At 44.1% G+C, this 21,042-nt stretch overlaps 2 protein-coding genes across 3 annotated transcripts; one reads left to right on the top strand and one right to left on the bottom strand.

The window, feature by feature from the left end:
• Positions 1 to 8,406: 8,406 nt before the first annotated feature.
• LOC120621162 (C-C motif chemokine 13-like) lies at positions 8,407 to 10,858 on the top strand. 2 transcript variants are annotated; one of them, XM_039886520.1, is made up of 5 exons: positions 8,407 to 8,514; positions 9,278 to 9,543; positions 9,820 to 9,978; positions 10,095 to 10,209; positions 10,632 to 10,858. In XM_039886520.1, the coding sequence occupies exons 2-5, from the start codon at positions 9,468 to 9,470 to the stop codon at positions 10,735 to 10,737; spliced, it is 456 nt and encodes a 151-aa protein (XP_039742454.1). In that variant the 5' UTR covers positions 8,407 to 8,514; positions 9,278 to 9,467; the 3' UTR covers positions 10,738 to 10,858. The 2 variants fall into 2 exon arrangements, with proteins under 2 accessions (XP_039742454.1, XP_039742455.1); XM_039886521.1 differs by lacking the exon at positions 9,820 to 9,978.
• A 2,085-nt stretch (positions 10,859 to 12,943) lies between these two features.
• Positions 12,944 to 15,623, bottom strand: CCL1 (C-C motif chemokine ligand 1). The gene is made up of 3 exons (XM_039886518.1): positions 15,548 to 15,623; positions 14,233 to 14,347; positions 12,944 to 13,121 (listed from the first exon to the last, which is right to left on the bottom strand). Exons 1-3 carry the CDS (start codon positions 15,621 to 15,623, stop codon positions 13,031 to 13,033), a joined length of 282 nt encoding a protein of 93 aa, XP_039742452.1. The 3' UTR covers positions 12,944 to 13,030.
• Positions 15,624 to 21,042: the final 5,419 nt, after the last annotated feature.

Raw genomic sequence — 21,042 nt, 5'->3', positions numbered from 1 at the left:
CACATAGCTAAGAGAATGATGACATAAGAGGGATTTAGCAAATAAGGAAATGTATGGAAGATAATGAAAGTCAAGTCACTTACTGTTGGAGGAGTTTCCATAGAAAAATATGAAATGTTGGAAAGCTGGACAAAATCCTGTGGTATTGGTCTGTAATTGGAGGTATTTAAGTGAACTCAAGGTTTTACAAGTAGATGATGATTGATAGATAAATAGATAGATAGATAGATAGATAGATAGATAGATAGATAATAGATAAGATAATTGACAGAAATATACACATGGATCGTAGGATATGCGTATGTTTAGCATATACTCAACCACCACTTTTTCAAATACTGCCAAATATTTTCCAAAGCTGTTGCACCAATTTAAATTAAATCCTACTAGCAATGCTTGAATTGTTCCGCATTTGGTATTGCAACACTTCATATTGTCATTCTTTTTAAGTTATCTATTCTGATTAATTATAATTTAACACAATCTACTTAATTGTGGCTTAAATTCATATTTTACCCATGACTAATAAAGTTGAGCATCTATTCAGTGTTTGCTGGACATCTTCTTTTATGAAGTTCCAGTCTATGTCTTTAGTTCATTTTTTAGATTGATTAGATTTATATTTTGTTCATTTTTAGATTTTTTTTTATTATAAATTAGTAAAAGTATTTTCTATATGTGGAATAAAAATCTTTTGTAAGGTATAAGAATTGAAATAACTTCTCAAAATCTGTGATTTTCCTTTTCGCTAACCTTGAAGATGCTTTTCGATGAGAATAGCTTTTTAATTTTGATATAGTCAGTTTATTAATATGTACCTTTATGATTAGTGTTTTTGTTTTCTGTTTAAGATAACTTTGTTTAACCAGATGTCATGAAAATATTTTCTTCTATTATCTTTCAGAGACATTATTGTGATTTCTTCTTTGCTCTATGGGTTATTCAGATATACATGGCTTAATTTTCATGCTGTGGGGTAATAATTTATTAATTGGTTTTAATTTATTTCCAAAATAGTTAAAGAACCTATGGTATATGTTTTCAAACCATTTATATTCATTTAAATTTGCTTTGTAGTTCAGAATATATTCAATCTGATATAAATATATATATATATATAAAATTCACATTTCTACAGAGAAACAGAATAATAGAACATAAATATAGATATAGATAGATATAAATACAAACACACATACATATGAAATTGCCTCATGCGATTCTATAGATGCTGACCATTACCAAGATTTGCAGAGTGTGTTGACAAGCTGAAGACCCAGGAGAGCTGATAGCATAGTTCTAGTCCAAGCTCAAAAGTCTGAGAACCAGGAGAGCAGATGGTATAGTTCCAGGCCAGCAAGCTCAAGAGCCAGAAAGCCAATGTTTTAGTTTCAGTCCAAAGGCAGGACAAAAGCCAATGTACTAGTTCCAAGGCAATCAAGTAGAAGAATTCTTTCTTACTCAGGAGAAAGAATTTTGTTCTTTTTAAGCTTTCACCTGGTTAGATGAAGCCCATCTACATTAGGGAGGGAAATTGGCTTTACTCGCTCTATCAATTTATATGTTAATCTCATCCATAAACATTCTCACAAAAATACTCAGAATAATGTTTGGCCCAATATCTGGGCACCCCAAGGCCTGGTCAAGTTGACAAATAAAATTAACAACACATAGATAAATATATATATAGTATATGTTTTTAATTTATATATATTCACCATTTGTTTGTTTGATTTTTAAGAAAGTTATCCACGTAATGAAGAAAAAGAAGATCTTTCAAATAAATAATGTTGGAGCAATCAAATATTTGTGTGAAAAATGCACTTCTCCTTCATACCACACTATACACAAAAATTAATTTAAGATGAGTTATAGATCTAACTATAAAATCTAAAACTAGAAAACACCCAGAAGACAACATAGGAGAATATCTTTATAACTTGAGGTAGAAAATGAAATCATTGTTTTAAACAGAACTTAGAACACATAACTATAAAATATATATGTAATACATAAATTGGATTTCATCAAAATTGAAAACATTTATTCATTAAAAGATACTATTAAGAAAATAAAAAGACAAGCCACAGACTAAGAGAAATGATATCATATTACATATAAAATACTTAAATGCAGACTGTATAAAGAATTCCTACAAATTAGTAAGAAAAGGGAAAGAACCCAATTAAAATGGAAAATAACAACCTTGAATAGGTATTTCACAAAATAATATAATGAAATAACCAATAAACATATAAAATAGAATTCATGAGAGAGAGAGAGAGATGATTGACAGAAATAACAGACATGAATCATAGGATATAATCACAATAATGCTTCTAGAAGGTAACATAAGGGAAAGGCAATTGAATACAACATGAAGTACTACTATGAACCCACCAAAATGGTTAAAATGGAAAATCATGATAAAACCAAGCATTGATAGGAATGTAGAGCAAATGAGGCTCTGATACATTGCTGGCGAGAAGTTTAGAAAACTGTTTAGCTTTCCAATGAAAGTAAATATGCATATCCTATGACTCAGAAGTTCCACTTCTAAGTAATTTTTAAGACAAATGAATCCATACAAACACAAAAAGATTTTAACAATAATGTTTGTAACAACTTTATTCATAATACCCTGAAACTAGAAACATTTCCAATGTTTATCAACAGGAGAATAAATAAACTGTAGTGTATTTACACAATGGAATATGACTTAGAGAACAAACCACTTATATGTATATTTTAAAAAGCATTGCATAAGACATTAAGTGCAAGACTTCAGACCCAAAAGAGGGCATATGTAGCATGATTGCATTTATATGAATTTCAAGACTAGCAATCAATGGTGACAGAAGTCAAAATAGTGATTACCTCTAGGAGATGAAGCGCTGACTGGGAAAAGATACAAAATAATGCATCTTTCAGGGATGATGGAAATGTCAGTCTTGATGTGAGTGGTTATATGTCGTATACATAGATTAAAAATTAATCAAGCTATATCTGTAAGATTGGTGGGTTTTATTGTATGTGTAATATATAAGTATATTAAAATAAATTTAAAAATATGTTTTAATAACCTGAAACTGTTCATACTATTGATCCAACAACCTGACTTCCATACCAATGATGTAAACAGTGATACTGACAAAGATTTATTACATACATGACAACATTGCTTAGAATCCCAGTGAAGGAGACTAAATGCCCAATAGCGAGATATGGTCTAGATAAATTATGGTACTTCTATGTAACAGGCAACTACTGATCCATTAAGAAATTAAGTTATTGAAGGATATATAGTGACTTTGACAAGGTTTTGTTTTCTTGAAAGATAAGTGGATTCAATGTTTTACTAAGCACCTACTATAAGCCATGCCCCTTTCTAGACCCTGGAGATTTGGAGCACACAAGCCAGCCAGAGAGCCCTGGAGGATTGTCAGCAGGAGGATATATGAGCAGACTTCTGGGGTAAGAATCTCTCTGGCTTCTGTGGCTACTTCAAGGCTGGGTAAGGGAGTAAAATTGAGGCTCCAGGAGAGTGTTGCATCTGGGCCCATGTCCCAGGTGGAGCTCAAAGGTTCTTGAGACCGTGTGAGCTGCAGCCTGGGTCTGGATGCTGCCAAAGTCGGGGTGTCTGGAGCTGATGGCAATGGTTTTTCAGTCCCATGCTGTACTAGTTGTCTGTCATACCCTTCCTTCTGCCCTTCCCTGCCTGACTCCAGCTCCTTCCTCAGGTCTCAGCCATAGCTGCCTCCGCAGCTCATGGTCTGTATGTGACAGGAGGCTCTAAGACAGAACCATCTCCTTTAGGTTTCCTCTGGGGCTTGGAATTAAAAGTCTAAGAACGGGCTGCTGAGCTCTTGGCTTTTAAATTTTCCTGGACCCCAGGGCTTGACACTCCTGGCTCGGCTTCTTTCTCCATCTTGTTCAGTCGTAAGGCCAGCAGGTCACAGGGGAGGGGAGCCAGTGGTTGGGGCTGCGATGAACTGGAAAAGGCCAGAAGGGTGCTGTAGATTCTCAGCTCTGGACAGTCGTTGCCTTAACTTTGACAAGATTTTTGACATAACATTAATGAACTAATCTGAGACTAAAGAGTGGCTAGTAAAATTCCTAAACTTTTCACATGGAAAGAAAAAAGACCAATGATTTTTGTTGCTGTGGTTATGTCTTAATGCTGAGTGCGCAAATGGGTATATAACATTTTTATGCTTTTTAAGAGATATTTTCCAAGTGTTTTAAGTCAGCATATGTCTCTACAAAATGTTTCTACAAAATTGCTGCCCCCGACAGAAAAACTTCCGTTTCTTTGCTCACAGCTCTGGCATGTGCCAAATACAAGATTTTTCCTGTCTGCATTTCCTACTTAGTCATAGGAAAGGGCAGCCCCAGGCATTCATCATGAGAATTTCCCAGAAAGAAAGAGTGGCTGAAGCTAGGAAGTATAAGCACCTGAATTGGCAGGAAAACAACTGGTAAGATGCCAAGATCCCAGTGGGTAGAGAGAGACTGCACTCCTCAGTTTGCCTGGGACAATCCTGGTTTGCCTCTGTCTGGTCCAGAAGATAATTTATATGATAATTCTCACAGAAGAGGGCCCTATGGCTTCCTGGACCCCTCAAGCATCAGTAAATATTCTTTTTTTTTTTTTTTTTTACTGTATACTGGTCTAGAGAATGCCCAGAAAAATGACTCCACTTCCTAGAATGCAAATAGTATAGTAGCTTGCCCTGGAAGATCATCAACTAGCCACCTGAGGGCAAGATTTGGTCCCCTATAAATTTGTGTAGGCTGAGAAGCCTTCATTGTCAAGACACAATTTAAGCCAGGCCTCAGAGGATTCCTGTTTGGGTCACATGGAAAGAAGAATGTTGCAAGTGGATGGGATATTATAAACAAAGACAGAGATAGGAGAGAATGTGGTGTGAAAGAAGAAGTCAGTCAGTCTTGCAATGTTTACAGAAGCGGTGGATGGACTTTCCTCCTCAAGTGTCACAATTGGGCAATATTCACTTCCTCTGCAGGCTTGCCTGTCTCTAGAGAGACCCAGACTGAAGGGCAGAAAACACCAGTTAGTGCTGGCTCCCTCCCGTTTTCATTAGCCACTCCAGCAATTGGATATCTGTTCTATAAAGTAGAAAGCTTGCTCTATGTCAATATTCCTTAAAGCCTTAACAGTGAAATGAGATGGTTAGGGAGAAGCATAAGTACAATTTTGGTTTTAATTTGATATACATCAGGACTTCCCAATATGTTATTCCTTGAACTTAGACTTTAGCAGGTAAACTTCTGAAAAGCACCACATTGCGTAGTGAAGCCAACACTACGGTGTCACAAACTAAGATGGCAGGGCACTAAGATTGTGCAGGACATTGGAGGCAGATTGCAGGACAATTGAGGGCTAAGACTCTACAGCAACATAACGATTCTAGAATCACAAAATTCTGTAGTTCTATGAGACTTCCGTTGTATAAAGATCACTGAAATGAAAAAGAGCTCACTGAACTTCTTCCCTGGACATCACTGAGCGACTGGTATAGGACCTCCAAAGTCTCCCACACTGACTGGTGGGCCAAGGTGGATTTTCAGGTCTCTAGAGAATACTATTCATTTAGGGCCATTATCAAATAATCTCAGAAGGTCTCAGCATTTCTTTCCCCAGTGCAGTCACCCTGGTTATATGGCAGCAGGTTCCTATGGGGAAGGCTTGGGGAAGGATTTATAGTATAAACCTATGGGTTTCCAGACTTAGCAAACATATTGCAAGGGCATATTTGTACTACAAAATTACAAAAATGTGTATCTGAAATTCAAATTTAACTAGGTACAGTATATTTCATCTCGAGACTTGGCATCGAAGAGCACTTCCTGAAAGAGACCTGGTTTCCTCATCCATCAAGGGACTTCAAGTCTATGAAATGGCTTAGATCTGATAATCAGGTAAGAGGCCATGAATCTCTTCTACAGAGACTCACATTAGGTTCCTGCCCATGAAAGCTAGCATTTTCTTCCCAAAGTCAAGCAGTATCTTAGTAAGAATACCACCTGTTTCATGTCTAGGGATCCCATAATCATTGCCACGGATCCCTGCTGGTCAAAGCTCTCTGATCGCTGCTCCAGCTCCGGGGTTTCTAGGGATAACGATGTCCACCTTGTCTCTGCTGCTCAATTAGCACTATAGTCTGGGCTTTGCCCTCCCCCCTGCCCTCAGATACCATCCCTCCTACTGAGATACACAGCTCCATTACACAGTGGTTCTCCCAGTATGGTTCCCAAACCAACAGCATCAGTATCACCTGGGGACTGACTGATTAGAAATGGGAATCATTGGCACTGTGTTGAACGCTTTCCATGCATTATCCGATTTGACTCTCACAACATCACAATGAGTTAATAATTAGCAATCAGTTCCTCTTAGAGGCTCAGAGTGGTAAGCAATTTGCTCCAAATTACATTCTCAGTAAGTGGTGGATATAGGACTTGAACCCATGTCTGGCTGACTCTAGGTCTCAGGTCCCCAAACACAATCTCCTATAAGATGTTGGGTCCTGAAGCAGAGGAAAGGACAGACAAGAGTCTTTATAGCTGGAAGGGTTTAATGTCCCCTTACCCACTCATTTTGGAGGAAAGTTAGGGCATGTGTGTGAGAGCGGATTCTCAGCAGAGAATAACAAACAAGGCTCAATCAGCCAAATTCATTGATGTAGACATTCTTGCCCAGAATTCAGAATCTCATGTGTTGGCACAAATAATTGGGAGTAATGTTCATGTTCAGCTAGACTGGCCAGTTGGAATCTGGAATTAAAAAGGAGCCTGTAGTCAGTGAAGCTGAAATCCTAGAACCTCCCTGAGATGTTAGGAAGAGGTCTAAAGCCTCAGGGGAGAGGATCTGTTGAAATGGATCTATTATGTGTGAGGTGCTCAGCCATCCCTTAACTGTACTCCCGGGGAAGGCCAGGGGTCACTTCCTTTATTGAGGCATTGTGAGATGTTCTGACAAGGTCAGGAGAGGTAGCTAGCATCCTTAAGAGCTCTCTGATGGCGATGAACTGTAGATCAGAGATGGCCGTGGGATAGCTATAATTTCATGGTTCTCAAACTTTAGTGCACATAAAAATCACCTGGAGGGCTTGTGTCATACACCTACTGGTGAGAATTTAAGTAATAATGATGCCAACATATGTCATTACTGTGTTTCTAAAATATGTGAATGACTCAATTCTAGAATTCTACTTGGAAGATATATTTACAGAAACCATTTCTGGCACCTAAACCTTTGTCAGTCGAGGTCCCAGAAAAAAATAGATGATGCTTAAATTCGAGTGATTTGAGGAGGGTTTAATAAAGATGCTATTTACCAAGCTGTGGGCTGGGCATAGAAAAACCACAGGAGTCCTTTGGTATTCTGCAGCTGCTGATAGGGTAGTGACCGCCCCTAGAGCTGAAGGGGAAAGCACAGAACATGGTTCCCCAAAACTGGAAAGAGTCATGAAGAGAGTCATGGAGAGGGCCACCTAGAGAGAAGTAAAAACCATTGGTTGAGGGCTGCATCCATGCAGAGAAATAAGTACTTCACCTTAACTCCTCTCCCTCTTTCCAGTTCTCTAAGGGGCTGTCCAGTGTCCAAACCCAATCTGAAGCCAGAGGACCTGTGATCCCATTGATGTGATCCACACAGATTAGCTTCCCAGGCCACAGAAGAGGATGAAAAAGAATGAAATGTGTATCTGGAGGGACAAGCTTGCAGCCTTCTTTTCTTGTGTGGTTGCTGACACGTGTTTGTGTTGATGTTATGTAAGACTTAACAAAATGAGTTAAAGAGTGCACGCTTTCTTGATATTCTCTGGAAGAAATTATGTAACATTTGAATTATTAGTTCCTGGAACACTTTGGAGGAATTCAGTTGTGTAAGCCCTTGGAGCCCAGAGGATATTTTGTGGGAAAATTTTCATTTATTGATTCAATTTCTTTAATAGTTTCAGAATTACTTTTCTTTTTCTTTCTTTCTTTCTTTCTTTCTTTCTTTCTTTCTTTCTTTCTTTCTTTCTTTCTTTCTTTCTTTCTTTCTTTCTTTCTTTCTTTCTTTCTTTCTTTCTTTCTTTCTTTCTTTCTTTCTTTCTTNTCCTTCCTTCCTTCCTTCCTTTATTTTTTTTACAGTTTGGTGAGTTATATTTTTGGAAGAATTCATCCCTTTTATCTAAATTAAATTTATTGGCATGGGTTCTTATTTTCTTCTTGGTGTCTGCAGGCTCTGTGGTGGCCTCTTCTACTTTCGTTGTTGGCTACTGGTACTTTTTTTCCTTTTTTCATGGTCTGTCTCAAGAGAGCTTCAGCTTTTCAGGAAACCGACTTTGGGTTGCTTCAACGATTTCTATTATATATTCTTTTCAGTGTCACTAATCTTGGCTCTTCATTTTCTGCTTTTTACTCTCACTGGGCTTGTTTTGCTGGAATGGGAAGACTGGCAAGGATGGAAAGCAGAGAGGAGAGTATTCCAGGCAGGCACAAAAAGTAAGCAGAGCGTGGGAGCCAGGAGTGAGCGTGACGAACGAGAACCTCAGCAAAGGGCCCGGCCGTTTTCTATGGGAGGCCCGCGTTGTTCCCCGCCTCCCCCGATCCCGCTGCGGCGCTGCCTTCCCCTCCCCCAGCCCAGGCACACGCCCCCTCCCATCAACAGCTCTAGAAACTCAGTAGTCATTCCTGAAAACAAGGGTCCTGGACATATCAGTGGTTTGCAAACAATATCCACCCGGGCTCGAGGTACAGAAGAGGGCACCAATATGTGATGGGAGAAGGCCCTCTCACCAGAAGCTGGCTTCGATTTGTCTCAAGTATGGGACGTCCACATAAAACTTGGAAAAAAGACTTCTGCAGCTAAATCAAAGTTTGACTGCCTTGGTGGTTCTAGGCAAACAGGCTTCTTTTTCAGTGTTACCACTCATATCCCATGAGGCTTTGGTCAGGTTATGTAATCTCTCTGCACCTCAATGATTTTCCTTGTAAGCAGGCATGATGATAGTGGTCTAGATCCTATTAGGACTAAATGCATAATACGTATGAAGCCCTTAAACAGTGCTCTTTCTCTATAAGAGTTATTTTTCATTTTGGACAAAGTAAGGCTGTGGAAATCTCTTCGGGTCACTTCCTACGGTCAGTGGCAGCACATCTGTGTCCCTACCTCCTTCTTGTGGTTTGGGAGGCTGGAAGGAAGCAGTGCTTACCCTGCTGCAGCCCACAGCTTCCCTCTTGTATTTCTTGGAAAACTCTCTGGCAGCCCAGCCATTGGCTCAGCAGATTCAGAAACACTCTTCATCTTGACTTGACCATGGCCCTGCCCAGGCAAATATCCCTCTGAGATCTCCAACCCTCTGGTTCCTATAAAAGGGAGGCAGAGAGGCCAGAGGAACAGAGAGGTTGAGACACCAACACCTCTCGCTCTGAAGCTTGTGTCCTCACCCTCCACCATGAAGGTCTCTGTAGCCCTTCTGTGCCTGCTGCTCATGGTGGCCACCTTCAGGATCCAGGTGCTGGCTCAGCCAGGTAATTCCTTTTCCTCCTTCTTTCTCTCTATCTCCTCTCTGTTTCTCTCTCCCTCTAGGAAGCCATAAGCCAAAGTACCCCATTTCCCAGCCTATCAGAGCAGCGGGGGTCCTTGGAGCTTCACTTTAACATCTAGCTTTAAAGACTGAAAGCAGATGCCAGGGTTGGGGACAATAGGAGTCCTATCTCTCCCCCAGGCAGAGCCAGAATAAAGCCCAAGCTGCCTAAATCCAAGGCCTTTTCTATGGCCCCTACTTATTTTCCCAAACTCTGCAGATTGGGGACCGTGTCCAGGACTTGCCACCCTGGCCTCCCCCAGTCAGCAGCATTACATACCTACCATGCAGCTGAGAGAACTGACTTCAGATCTTAAGCCATCTGTTCTGGGTCCCACCCCACTCATGGCCGAAGGCAGGAGCACTGGACCTGGGGTGGGTAAGACTCACTCTACCTTTTTGCTTTCCTTCTCCGCCAGACACTTCCTGCTTCAGCCAAGCTGAGAAAAACTCAGCTTCTCCTAAAGGGATGTCTCTTTGTGACTTCATTTCTAGATGCACTCAGTGCCCTGTCCAGCTGCTGTTTCATGTTTAGCAATAAGAAGATCCCTGGGCAGAGGCTGAAGAGCTATCGAATCACCAGCAGCCGGTGTGCCCAGAAAGCTGTCATGTGGGTAGAAGAACCCTGCTCATGTCCACTCCCACCTCACCTCACCCCACTCCATTCTTCAATAGCCCCTGTTCCAAAGTTCTGCCCCAGAAGGTAGACATCAGACTAATTTGGGGTCTTATACTCAGGGAATAAGACCTAACCAGACTATGTAATCCAAATCCCCTATTATTACATCAAAACTAGGCCTAGAGAGGGTCCGTAACGTCCCACAGCCTGCTTCCTGAATGGGTGCCAGATCATACCCTCGCAGCGGCTTCGGTGGGTGCCAGGCCAGCTTCCTCCAGGGTGGCAAAAGCAGCAACTTCCTCCAGAGGCCACTTCTTTCCATACCCCTCCTTCCTCCTGGAAGGAGGTTGCCCTCTCTTAGGTAAAGCCCTCAAGTGTTCTATCTAACTGTGCTGGCACTCCTTCATCCACAGCTTCAGAACCAAACTGGGCAAGGACATCTGTGTCGACGCAAAGAAGAAGTGGGTCCAGAATTATGTGAAATACCTGGATCAAAAATCTCACACCCAGAGGACCTGAACTCTTCCAGCCGCACTAGGACCAAGCCAGAATATGAGAAATGACGATTCTCCTCCAGCCTTCTCGTCTATAACCTGGACTAATTTTATTGTAATTTTCGGATAAGGTGCTTTCTGTTTTGTGATGCAAAATATATTATGTCTTAAGAAATATTTAATATTACTTGAATTGTTGCTGGTTTGGTTATTTTGAATATCGGTGATTTTTTTTTTTTTTAAGCAGGATCTTGAGCCAGTCGATTCTTGTCACGAGCCCCAGTCGATTCCTGTCATGAGCCCCAGTTCCTTCTCCTGTAAGCTACAGGCACGGTCTCTCTTCTGCTTAACTCCTCTGTAAGAATCATAGGGATGAAGGGCTACTGCATGTAGGGAGGAGAGTACCTTGTGAATGTCAGGGGTTGTTAACTAAGTACGTTATTATGGAAAGATGAATGCAATCTTAGGACTGCTGACTTTTTGCAGAGAATACATTTTGTTTAAAATCTCCAACAGTGGTGTTTTCTTTGAGGGAAACTCCCAATCAGTAGGGGGTGCTCCGAGGTGCAGGTAGATGACATAGGGCACTAGAGGATTGTAACCCATAGAGTGAGGCCTCGGCTATGGCTCGCCTGGGCTCATCTGAGTATTAGGGAGGGTCTGGCTTACCTGGGTCCAGGATATTCTAGAACAGTGGATCTAGTCCCAGCATCAGATTCTCCCTGCCCCCATGTCTCCCACTCTGAGCAGTTCTCCATCCTGGAGTAATACGCATTGCATGCACCTGATCCCCAGGGGAAAGTCAGATGACTCAGTCCTAGTTAGCATCAGACTGGACAGAGAAGATGGGACAACATCATCCTTGGAGGATGTAGCATGGTCGTAGCTCTACCTTCAAGAGGAGGAGCAGGATGGAAAAGAGGGGAGAGGGCTTGGAAGGAATATTTCCACACGGTCAGAGTTTAGTTCCAGAATGGAAATGTTAGAGATGTTTAGAAAGGAAGGGTGTGGTGTGGTTATAGAGGAATTGCAATGTCAAGGTGAGGAGTAAGAAGTTAATCCTGAAGGCAGGAGAAAGATGCCTAAGGCAGGGGGATACCAGGAAGAGTAGCCTGTGGCTGTGGGCAGGACAGAGTTGGCAGGAGAGAACTGAGAGCAGACTACTATAAGGGTCCAGGCAAGAGGAAGTAAAGTGAATCAGGGCAGTCATGGGGTCAGAAGCGGGGAGGCAGTTTAAGAAGAATGGGTCAAATGTGTGACATGTTGAATGCTGGAGAAAGAGGGAGAAATTCGGAGAGACAGGACATGAAACCTTCTCCACTATGGCCACCAAGCTGGCCTTGAGGTGTCAATTCTGAGACCCAAAATTTATCGCCCTCCCTTGCTCTTCTCCCAGGAGTCCAGCATTGTAGAAGTTGGAGCCTGTGATTGTCTCTTTTTCTATGTCCACCCAGTAGTCTCCTGAGACTGCCTCCCTCCTCCAGATGAGCTGGCATCTCTATCAGTCCCAGACCTACCCATGCTGGGTACTCACCAGGACCTTCCCCAAAGAGAAGGCCCTGCTAACCCACTCTGCAGGGTCTCTCTAGTGCCATGCTGTGTCAAGCAATTACTTGGCAACGTGGGACACGGAAAAGAGTTCTGGCCCAAGAGGCAGGATCTGACCTCGACTTGCCTGTCAGGCCTGTCTATGTCCCTCTCCAGCCCTCAGTCACCTCATCTATAAAATAAGACTAGCAACATCTTACAGGCAGGTGACTTCGCAAGATCTTCTCCAGCTCTTGTGACTTTTGCATAACATCAACCACCAAACCCTTTGGTCAGGGAGGAAGGGTGTCCTGCCACCAAATGCGGACCCAGCCCTGGGTACCAGCTTGCTGCTACACTCTTCCACACTTGGAATAAGAAACGCTGCATCACAGCCTGAGTCAATGCTTACCTCTCCCCACCCCAGACAAAAACAGTCATCTGAAAGGAGTGAGTAGTTTATTGGATTTTATTGACAAGAAGTCAGTTCTCGGGACATCAGTTCCAACATGTCTCCCCATCCCCTCCTCCAGCCCCTGGCCCCAGCTCCTCAATGCCAATCAAGTTTGCACCCTGAAATCCCTGTGGGGAGGAACATGGAGGCAAGAATGGAAGATTTTATAATATAAAGATATAAAGTGAGACGACATAGCTTATCAGGACCCGCCAGACCCTTCGTGACCCAGCAAAGTTGGTATGGAAGGATTGGTGTAGCATTGGAGGCTGTGGAGTGGGTAAAGCCACATGGTCTCCAGAGTCTAGCTTGGAAAGGATTTCGATCACATTTTCGTTTACGGGCAGGATTTTATCTTTTGTAAACTACTCTTAATCCATCGGTCTGTCTTCAAGGCACAGCTCTCTCTGCCTCCTTTCATCTTCAGTCTGTGGGCAGGGAACAAAGAAGGCACTGAGTCACCCCTTGGGAGCCACACACAAGTCCCATCTCCCTCTAGTTGCTACTGGGTATCCCTGAGATGCTCTCTCTGTGGTCTCCCTGTGGCTTGCACACCAGGAGGAACGCCCAAGCTTCAGGGGGACTTTAATAAATTATGTTTCCTGGACCTCTTTCCCTGAGATTATGATTTGGTATATATATCAACGTAGAGCTGAAGGCTGAAACATTGAGGATTAGCTAGCATGGAAAATTCCCCTCCTAGAATATCTTGGGGAGCTCCTCTGCTCTATCTTTTCATGTATCTGTGTACATCTGGGACTCTCATCTTTTGGATGTGTGTGTGTGTGTGTGTGTGTGTGTGTGTGTTTCTTTTCTAATCTTACCGTCCCTCAACTTGGCTATTGTCCAAACTTTGTCCAAACTTTGGACCATTTCTGCCTTTATTATATAGATGATCTTAGACAATTTTCTCTACCACCCTAAATCTCAGTTTTCATGATAATGCAAATGTGTGCCCACAAGATAGTTAGCCAAGACAATATACGTGAATGTGCCTTATAGATGCTGAGTGGCAAGTGTAAGCTACCTCAGTCAAGCTTCATAATTACTCTATGATGCAGCTGCCATATTTACTCCACTTCACAGATAAGGAGCGCAAAGGAGTACCTGCATAATGCAGTGCAGAAGGCTTACCTGCCTAAGGTCACCCAAGACTGTAGGTTGGCAAATCTGGAGGCAAGAACTAATCATGACCCCTTCACTCTTTTCACTACGCAGTAAAGCCTAGAACTTTTAAGCAATTTCTTCCTCTGGGTATAAAATATTGGGATACAATTCTTGGCGCCTTGGAGCTCCAAGAAACACAAGCCACTGCAGGAACACAGGTGCATCCCTTCTGGCACCTGCTAGGCAGTGCGGAGCTCCCCCTAGTGCCCACACTCGGCTCTGCAGCCAGGTTTTGGTGGCTGCTCTGGCAGGGTTCAGAAACCTTAATCTGGTGGGACATTGCCATCTAGCGTCTCCTATTCTAATTTTAGGTGAGCAGGTTTCTGTTCTCTACAGGAGGAAGTCAGGGATTAAACAGGGAACGACACTCACATTAGACCATTAGGGTTGGAGCAGGAGGAACTGGAGTTTCTGTAACACTGAATTCTATTCAATGAAATCATTTTCTTCACAAATGTGAAGCAACAAGTGGAGGACGACACATGCACTAGAAGAGAAGCACGAAAATAGTTTGCATTCATTTCTCAAACCGGACTTCGTTCCTTTTTCAGGATGGTTTTAAAAACAACAACCACCACCACCAACAAAACCCTTCCTGGTGAGGTCCAGGCTTTGGGACCACATGCAGAGGGCCCTGGTGCAGCACTGTCTTATCAGCCACCTAGTTCTGTGTTTAGGCAGAGTCCGGACACAAGTTCAGATCATAGCTCCCCACAAACCAGCTGGTGGCTTTGATCGAGATGAACCCGCACCCAGCCCCCAGACTTCTCATCTGTAAAATAAGACTTTTTAGACTGATTTCTAATGGCTCTTCCAGTTCTGACATCCCACCACTAGTGCGTGGTTCTGCCCCAATATTGGAGTTCAAGGGCTCTTGATCCCGTCCCCAGGGGCGTGGTGAGCCTGGTGCATGCAGGACAACTACGGTTCAAAAAACTGGGGCAGGATTAGAAACTGTTCAAGGAGAGTAAGCTCATAAAATGACAAGGAGAGTGCTTCCAGGAACCAGCCAGCTTTCCTATTCACTCTCTAGAATGCCCTCCTCTCCTAGTCCTCAGCTCTGTCCTGATCTCCAACCCTCACTGTGCCATCTGTACACCCCTCCCACACTACACGCTCCAAAAACTTGCATTCCGATCCTGGCTCCTTCCTCCTGGTTTGACTGTTTACGCATCCCCTTTCATGTGTTTAGTATTAGGTCAGCATTCTCTCAACAGCCTTAGAAGGTAGGCGTTATCAATCCACTTTACTGATGGAGAAACCCAAGTTTGAGAGGTAAAGTAATTTGCCTAACGTTAGCCAACTGTTATAGTCCCAGGTCCTGACTTCAGACTCTGTTAATTATCTGTTACACCGTGGAAGCAAGACCCAGTTCTACCTCTGGACCTCAGGCCCCCCAGCTTGGTCTAATAACCTCACAGTTTCCCTCCATCAGTCTGCAGAGTCTGGATGAGACAGGGCCTCCTTTTGCTGAAGGTAGTGACTCAGATGTCGGTTTGCCCAGACTCACGGTTCTCCTACTGATCCTCTGCCCACAACCCATCTAAGTCCTCTATTCCTCCTCTTCAGGAAGAATTCTTCCTGGAGCAGAGGGAATGAAGGCAGTGAGTTCAGAGTAAGCCCTGGCCCCAACCCCAGAGCTTCTTCCCTCCCCAAGGAGAAGCAAAGTGTCCCCAACTCCACTTACTGCTCATGCCGTCCACATCCTGCAGCCACATTCTTGCCGCCAGCAGGCAGAACAGGGCCACGGTGATGAGCTTCATCGTAGACTTTCTGGCTCAGGCTTCTCTGGAGTGGTCTCGATGAATCTGGTGAAGCTAAGAGCTCTCCCCTGGCCCATCCTGCAATGCCCAGGGCTTATATATTTGAAAGAAGCTTGGGAGGGGTTTTCCAGGTCCTGGTGCAGAGGTGGGGAAGTCACCAGAAGAGATGGGTTACTCAAGTCTAATGACCACATGGAAAATGCCTCTTCTCACCTCTCTGGGTGGTGTGCAGGTGTAGGGAAACTTCCTCAAGTGCAGGAGAAAATAAGATTCTTGAAAAAATGAGTAGGAGCTGTCCCTCTGAGAAGTGCAGAAAAGTGAGTGAGAGGAAGTGGCCTGTTTGTGGCTTCTCTGATCCCACATCTTTCCATCCAGGGATGTAGCCACTGTCCCCAGAGCACGGCAGAGCTGAAAAGCTCTGGACCAGGACTGAGACACACTTGTCTTTGAATCTCAGTTATGCAAATTAGCAGTCGCATAAACTCGCCCAAGTCACATATCCACTGCAAGATGGAAATAGCGCCTCACACATATGCAATAAGAACTAAATAAGATCTCCTATGCCTGGCTCAGATATTTCCTATTTCAATTTTTTCAATCACTCAACACTTTCCAATGGCATGCTATTTTCTAGGCCCTTAGTTAGCCCCAGGGAAGAAAATTAAATGCGGTGACTGACCTCCAGCCACTGTTCTTTGACTCACTGATAAAACGTAAAAGCCATCCAGTTTAAGGGACAGCAGTAGGTGTGCGCCATGTGGAAGGCACAGGGGAGGACTGGGAGCTTCCCCAAGGCATCAGAGAGGCCTCCCAGGGGAATGTTCCTCAAGCAGAGCCTCCTGAAGAGGGCTGAATGGAAAGGGGCACGCCAGCAGAGGAAGGGGCTTGTGTGCAGGCAGTGAGGCATGAAGGAGCACATTCATTCAGAGGTGCCAGACAGAGCTGGAGTGTGGGGTGTAAGGAGAGTGACAAAAGCGAGGAAATGGCTGGAGAGAGATACGACTGTACAGCTACGGAACGGCCAGGTCGTGAAGCCATTGCGTGCAGTGCTTGCAATAAGTAGCACATAGTAGGTGCTCAAGAAAAAGTAGCTTGGCCAAATCTGTGTATTAAAATCATGAGGCCAACATGTATTATATAACCATAGAAGGTTAGCTAGGATGATCTATTTTGATTGTACTCTCTAGCTCACAAACCTGCAATGGCTTCCCATTGCCGAGTGGATGTAGTCAAAGCCGCTCATGTGGACACTCATGGCTTCTCATGTTACATCTCCATGAATTCCTGCACATTTGGATATTTGCAATTCCCTGCACATGCCACATGTTTCCCTATTTCTTATATTTTCTTCATATTCCAGGTGGGAAAAAAGGAGTCTCAGAAAAAAAGAAACTGAGTTCCTGAGGCCATATTGAAAATTTATTGCAGAGATGGGACTATGGACACTCAGGTCATCTGACTATCTGACCTCCACGTCCCTCAGTTTCCATTCATCTCACCAGCTGCTGCCTGACACCCAAAAGGTACTTAAAGTAGTAGAAATGACTAACCCACCGTCGTCACTCTCCTAATCTCTTTGTCCTTGCAGATTGATATTCTTTTATTTCTTTATTGTCATTTTAGTGGGGTCTCAAGGGAGAAAAGAGATAAAAGTATATGGTCAATCTACTGATGGTAACCATAGGTCTTTTTGACTCACTTGGGACACCGAAAGGGGAGATGTGGCCACGCAGGACATTCTTCACTTTTTCCCTCCCCTTGTGGATACAGTCTGGCCCACTCAAGAAGAGGCCAGGGCTACCCCTCCAGGAACTCGCTTCCCCTCCTCCTCTCACTGTGGTCACTGTGAACCCAGGACTGGAAAAGGGGGAACGGAAAGATGAGTCATGCTTTCCCCTTCTCGGCGCCCTCAGCACCAGGAAGGAACTGGCCGGAGTCTCCTATCGCGCAGGAAGCTAGTGCTCGCCAGCCCCGACCTTGTCCTCTAATCTAGGCCCTGGCAAGAAGGTGAGGGGCAGAGTAATAACTCACCAAAATATGAGCAACGTGAACGAGATGGGTCAGAATGGTACAGGATAGACTGACAGGCAGTAAATTCTCTCCGCACAAACATGAAGCCAGTTACTCATATGAAGAAACCTCCATTAGAGGTTTGAAAACCAGGAAGTGCCTGTAGAAAGTTGTTTTTTATTAGTCATCTTTTATGAAATAGGTATCCACCTCTGGACCAGGTTCCACCGCCTCCTGCAAACACAAGTCCAATCCACAGCCAGGCCCCCAACATATAAACACTTTGGGATTCAAAACCCATTCTCATGTTTTCCAGTGGCCAGTGAGGAGGTGGGATTCTTCAGTGGAAAGAATATGAAAATCTGGATGCAGAGTCTTTGCGCTCTGCTGCTGATTTTCTCTGTACCTTGGGCAGGTCGATGTCTCTCTCCGGCCTTCAGTTTCTTCACCTAAAATGTGGGAAAGTTGGCCTAAATCAGCGACTTTGCCCCAGAAAATGGCATTCACATCAGGACGATTTGGGAAGCTTTTATTGAAAACTATGTGCTTGAGCCCCACTCTGGAACTTCACATTCTGAGTCCAGGGCGGTTGGAGGATCTTGGAAAGCCTCTCCAGATAGTATAATCCTACCACTTCGCTCTATCAAAAGCCCCTAGCCTGGATGGCCACTGAGACCCTCTCCAGTTTGGCATCAATGTCTCTCTGGCTCTCCAAATGTGGGCAGACCCCTGCCCGCTAGCCAAACCCCAAACAGCCCCATTGTTCATGCCCAGTGGAAATGGCTTTTTGGATCAGGCCTGCTATGCTGAGGAGCCTTCTGGGGAAGTCACCCTTCCCTTCCTGTGAGTATCAAGGGCAATAAAGCTTAATAGGGTTGATCCCAGCCCCTGAGGCACTTAGATCCCACCCACCCTGGAAGCCAGGGGCCACATTTAAAATGCCTCCAGCTGAAATTTAGAAAGCACCAGGAAGTCAGAAGCTCAAAAAAGCCTGGTAGACAGGATAGGGCCTTGGATTCAGAATGTTTTGTGGACTCGGTTTTGTGATTCTTGGGATATTTGACCCTGAGTCAAAACTATCCACTTTACCAAGTCCTCAAGTGTATTCAGCAGTCAGCACGGTTCAGGTGGGCACCATATACAGCCTGGCATCCTTCTCCCCTCCCGGCCCCAATTCCACAGAGCAGAAAAAGCCCCTAGGAAGAACTGGGGTGGGCCGGTTCTTAACAGATGAGGAGCAGGAGGCCCAGAAAGGAAAAGTTTTTACATGGGGACCCAGTGACAGAGCCCTGAAGACAGCACCACCTCCTAGCCCCCAAGTTAGGCTCTTCCTCTGTGATTTTCTGGCTTGTGTTCATGTCCAGAGAGCTGTGCTCTGGCCCGAGAGAGAAAGGAAGCATGGTCAGGCCCATAGGATGCTGGAAAGCCCTGCAGGATTCCCATGGCCAATCCGGGGATTCGGGCATGGTGTCAATTTTGCAGAAAATGGTTAAAAACAAACGAACAAACAAACAAACAAACAAAACCCCAGCATTTCTACCTTTCAGAAGAAAGTTGCAGGGGCAGGAAGTGGCAGCAATTTAACTCCAAAATATGCCCACCAACACCCAACAAGGCCACCATGATTCAAACGGCATGCCTACAGGCTATTGGGAAGGTCCCCTGAGGAACCCTTCTCTCCCCGGGAAGGCAGATGGACAACCTGGGACTCACCACAACCCGTAACCCATTTTGTAGTACATTCTGTACCCATAGCTCTAGGAACTCAGGTTGGCCTGGCCACAGGTACCCTTCTGTCAGTATCCCTCAGACCTGGCTCACAGGCTCAGCTCAGAGCTGGTCCACCCTGAGATTCCAGATTTGGCCTTCTAGGCTCCAGAATGAGCTAAACTGACCACAGAGAATGCACTGAGCTCACACTACTCACCCCTCAGAACTGGAACCGGGCCTCAGATATGCTGACCAGCAGAACCTGGACCTCCAAGTCTCCTGGCCTTTCAGGAGGAAGATCACTGGACTTGTGGTCCAGACACCTGCATTTTAAGCCATGTTACCATTTCCTAGCACCTGGTTTAATACAGATCATCTTCCTGAACCTCTGAGTCCTCATCACTAACGCTGATATACAATGCCCTGATCTTAGGATTATTGTGAGGGCTAAACATGGAAATGTGTGTGAAGGCTTCCACATCAGAGTCCAGCTTGTTACTTGATTTCTGAGAGTGGTATGCGTTTCCTCCCACCCTGCTAGGTGTGTCTGAGGCATCTTTATAGCTGCTCTGAAGAGCTGATTCTAAACTGGTCAGGTCATGTTTCTCAACTGCGGCTGGCTCATCTAGGTTTCTCATCTGAAGCCAGGGCTGTTTTCTGCCAGACCTAGCCAAAGCTGCACTCTGTATGTTCCATCGACCCTGTGCCCCTGACCAGGATGACTCACATAATTTTCGGGGTCTGGTGAAAAATGAAGGGTCCCTTGTTCAAAAACTAGGAATTTCAAGAGTATGACAGCAGAGACAGTACAAGTCATATACCATGAAGGCTGCCCTGCCCCTAGCAACACTCCTGTCATGTGTCTGCTTTGTGTTAGATGGGCATCCATCAGTTTACCCCCTAAAATCTCCCACTGCCCACTTTAGGTCTCCTGGCCCTGGTTCAGAAGGTGATTTTCCAAAGTCTCACCATTATGGTTTTATCATTCCAAAGTCCTTTAGGTAAAGACATTTCTCAAAGGAGCCAGAAGTGTAACTGTGCAAATCTTCACTTCTTCAAAATGACTTTTTCTCTTCTCTCTCTCCTTGATTCAAACTGGCTTTGGACTCACTTGTTTCTTTTCTTTCCTTATCCTCCTGCACACCACATGACCACTTCCTTAAACATTAAGCTCTTAGGTCATCATCAAACAGTCTTAGAAACAATACTTCAGGTCTGTTGACCACAGAAACAGAGTTTTCTTCAAACAAAAGATAACATCTTGCAGCTCCACACCCATGAAGGTGGGACACTCTACCAGCATCCCCTCGAAACCAGACAGAACGACACCATGACTGACATCAGGACCTGATGCAATGATCAACTGCCTCCTACCCTGGCCTCGACCAATCAGTAGAGTCCATGGCCTCAACTCTCTCAGCTACGAATGAGTTTTTCCCTATAAGCTGAACCCCTAGAGGCCATTGGGGAGCCAGATCTTTCAGCACTTGCTCAACTGTGTCTCTCAGCTTGGCGCCATTTCCTTAAATAAACCTCTGCTTGCTTGCTTGCTTGCTTGCTTTCTCTTTTTTTTTTTTTTTGAGCATGTATGTCATTTGTAATATGCCCTGGTTGTCTTCAGTGAGGTAATTTTACACAAAATAGTTTCAATAAATTTGTGTGTCTGATATCTTTCAGGGTAGAGGCAGGTTCTATCACA

Source organism: Pteropus medius, unplaced genomic scaffold, assembly GCF_902729225.1.
Source record: "Pteropus medius unplaced genomic scaffold, Ma_sr-lr_union100, whole genome shotgun sequence".
Classification (NCBI taxonomy): domain Eukaryota; kingdom Metazoa; phylum Chordata; class Mammalia; order Chiroptera; family Pteropodidae; genus Pteropus; species Pteropus medius.
The sequence above is the reverse complement of the archived record's forward strand: the minus strand, read 5'-3'. Positions and strand labels throughout refer to the sequence as shown.

Excerpts from the sequence above, each read along its gene's own strand:
- LOC120621162 (XM_039886520.1), top strand. The coding sequence starts at position 9,468 with ATGAAGGTCTCTGTAGCCCTTCTGTGCCTGCTGCTCATGGTGGCCACC. Across the intron at positions 9,544-9,819 it reads CCAGGTGCTGGCTCAGCCAG|ATTGGGGACCGTGTCCAGGA; the intron begins GTAATTCCTTTT and ends CAAACTCTGCAG. Across the intron at positions 9,979-10,094 it reads GAGCACTGGACCTGGGGTGG|ATGCACTCAGTGCCCTGTCC; the intron begins GTAAGACTCACT and ends CTTCATTTCTAG.
- CCL1 (XM_039886518.1), bottom strand. The coding sequence starts at position 15,623 with ATGAAGCTCATCACCGTGGCCCTGTTCTGCCTGCTGGCGGCAAGAATG. Across the intron at positions 14,348-15,547 it reads GGATGTGGACGGCATGAGCA|TGCATGTGTCGTCCTCCACT; the intron begins GTAAGTGGAGTT and ends CTTCTCTTCTAG. Across the intron at positions 13,122-14,232 it reads TCCAACCCTAATGGTCTAAT|ACTGAAGATGAAAGGAGGCA; the intron begins GTGAGTGTCGTT and ends CCCTGCCCACAG.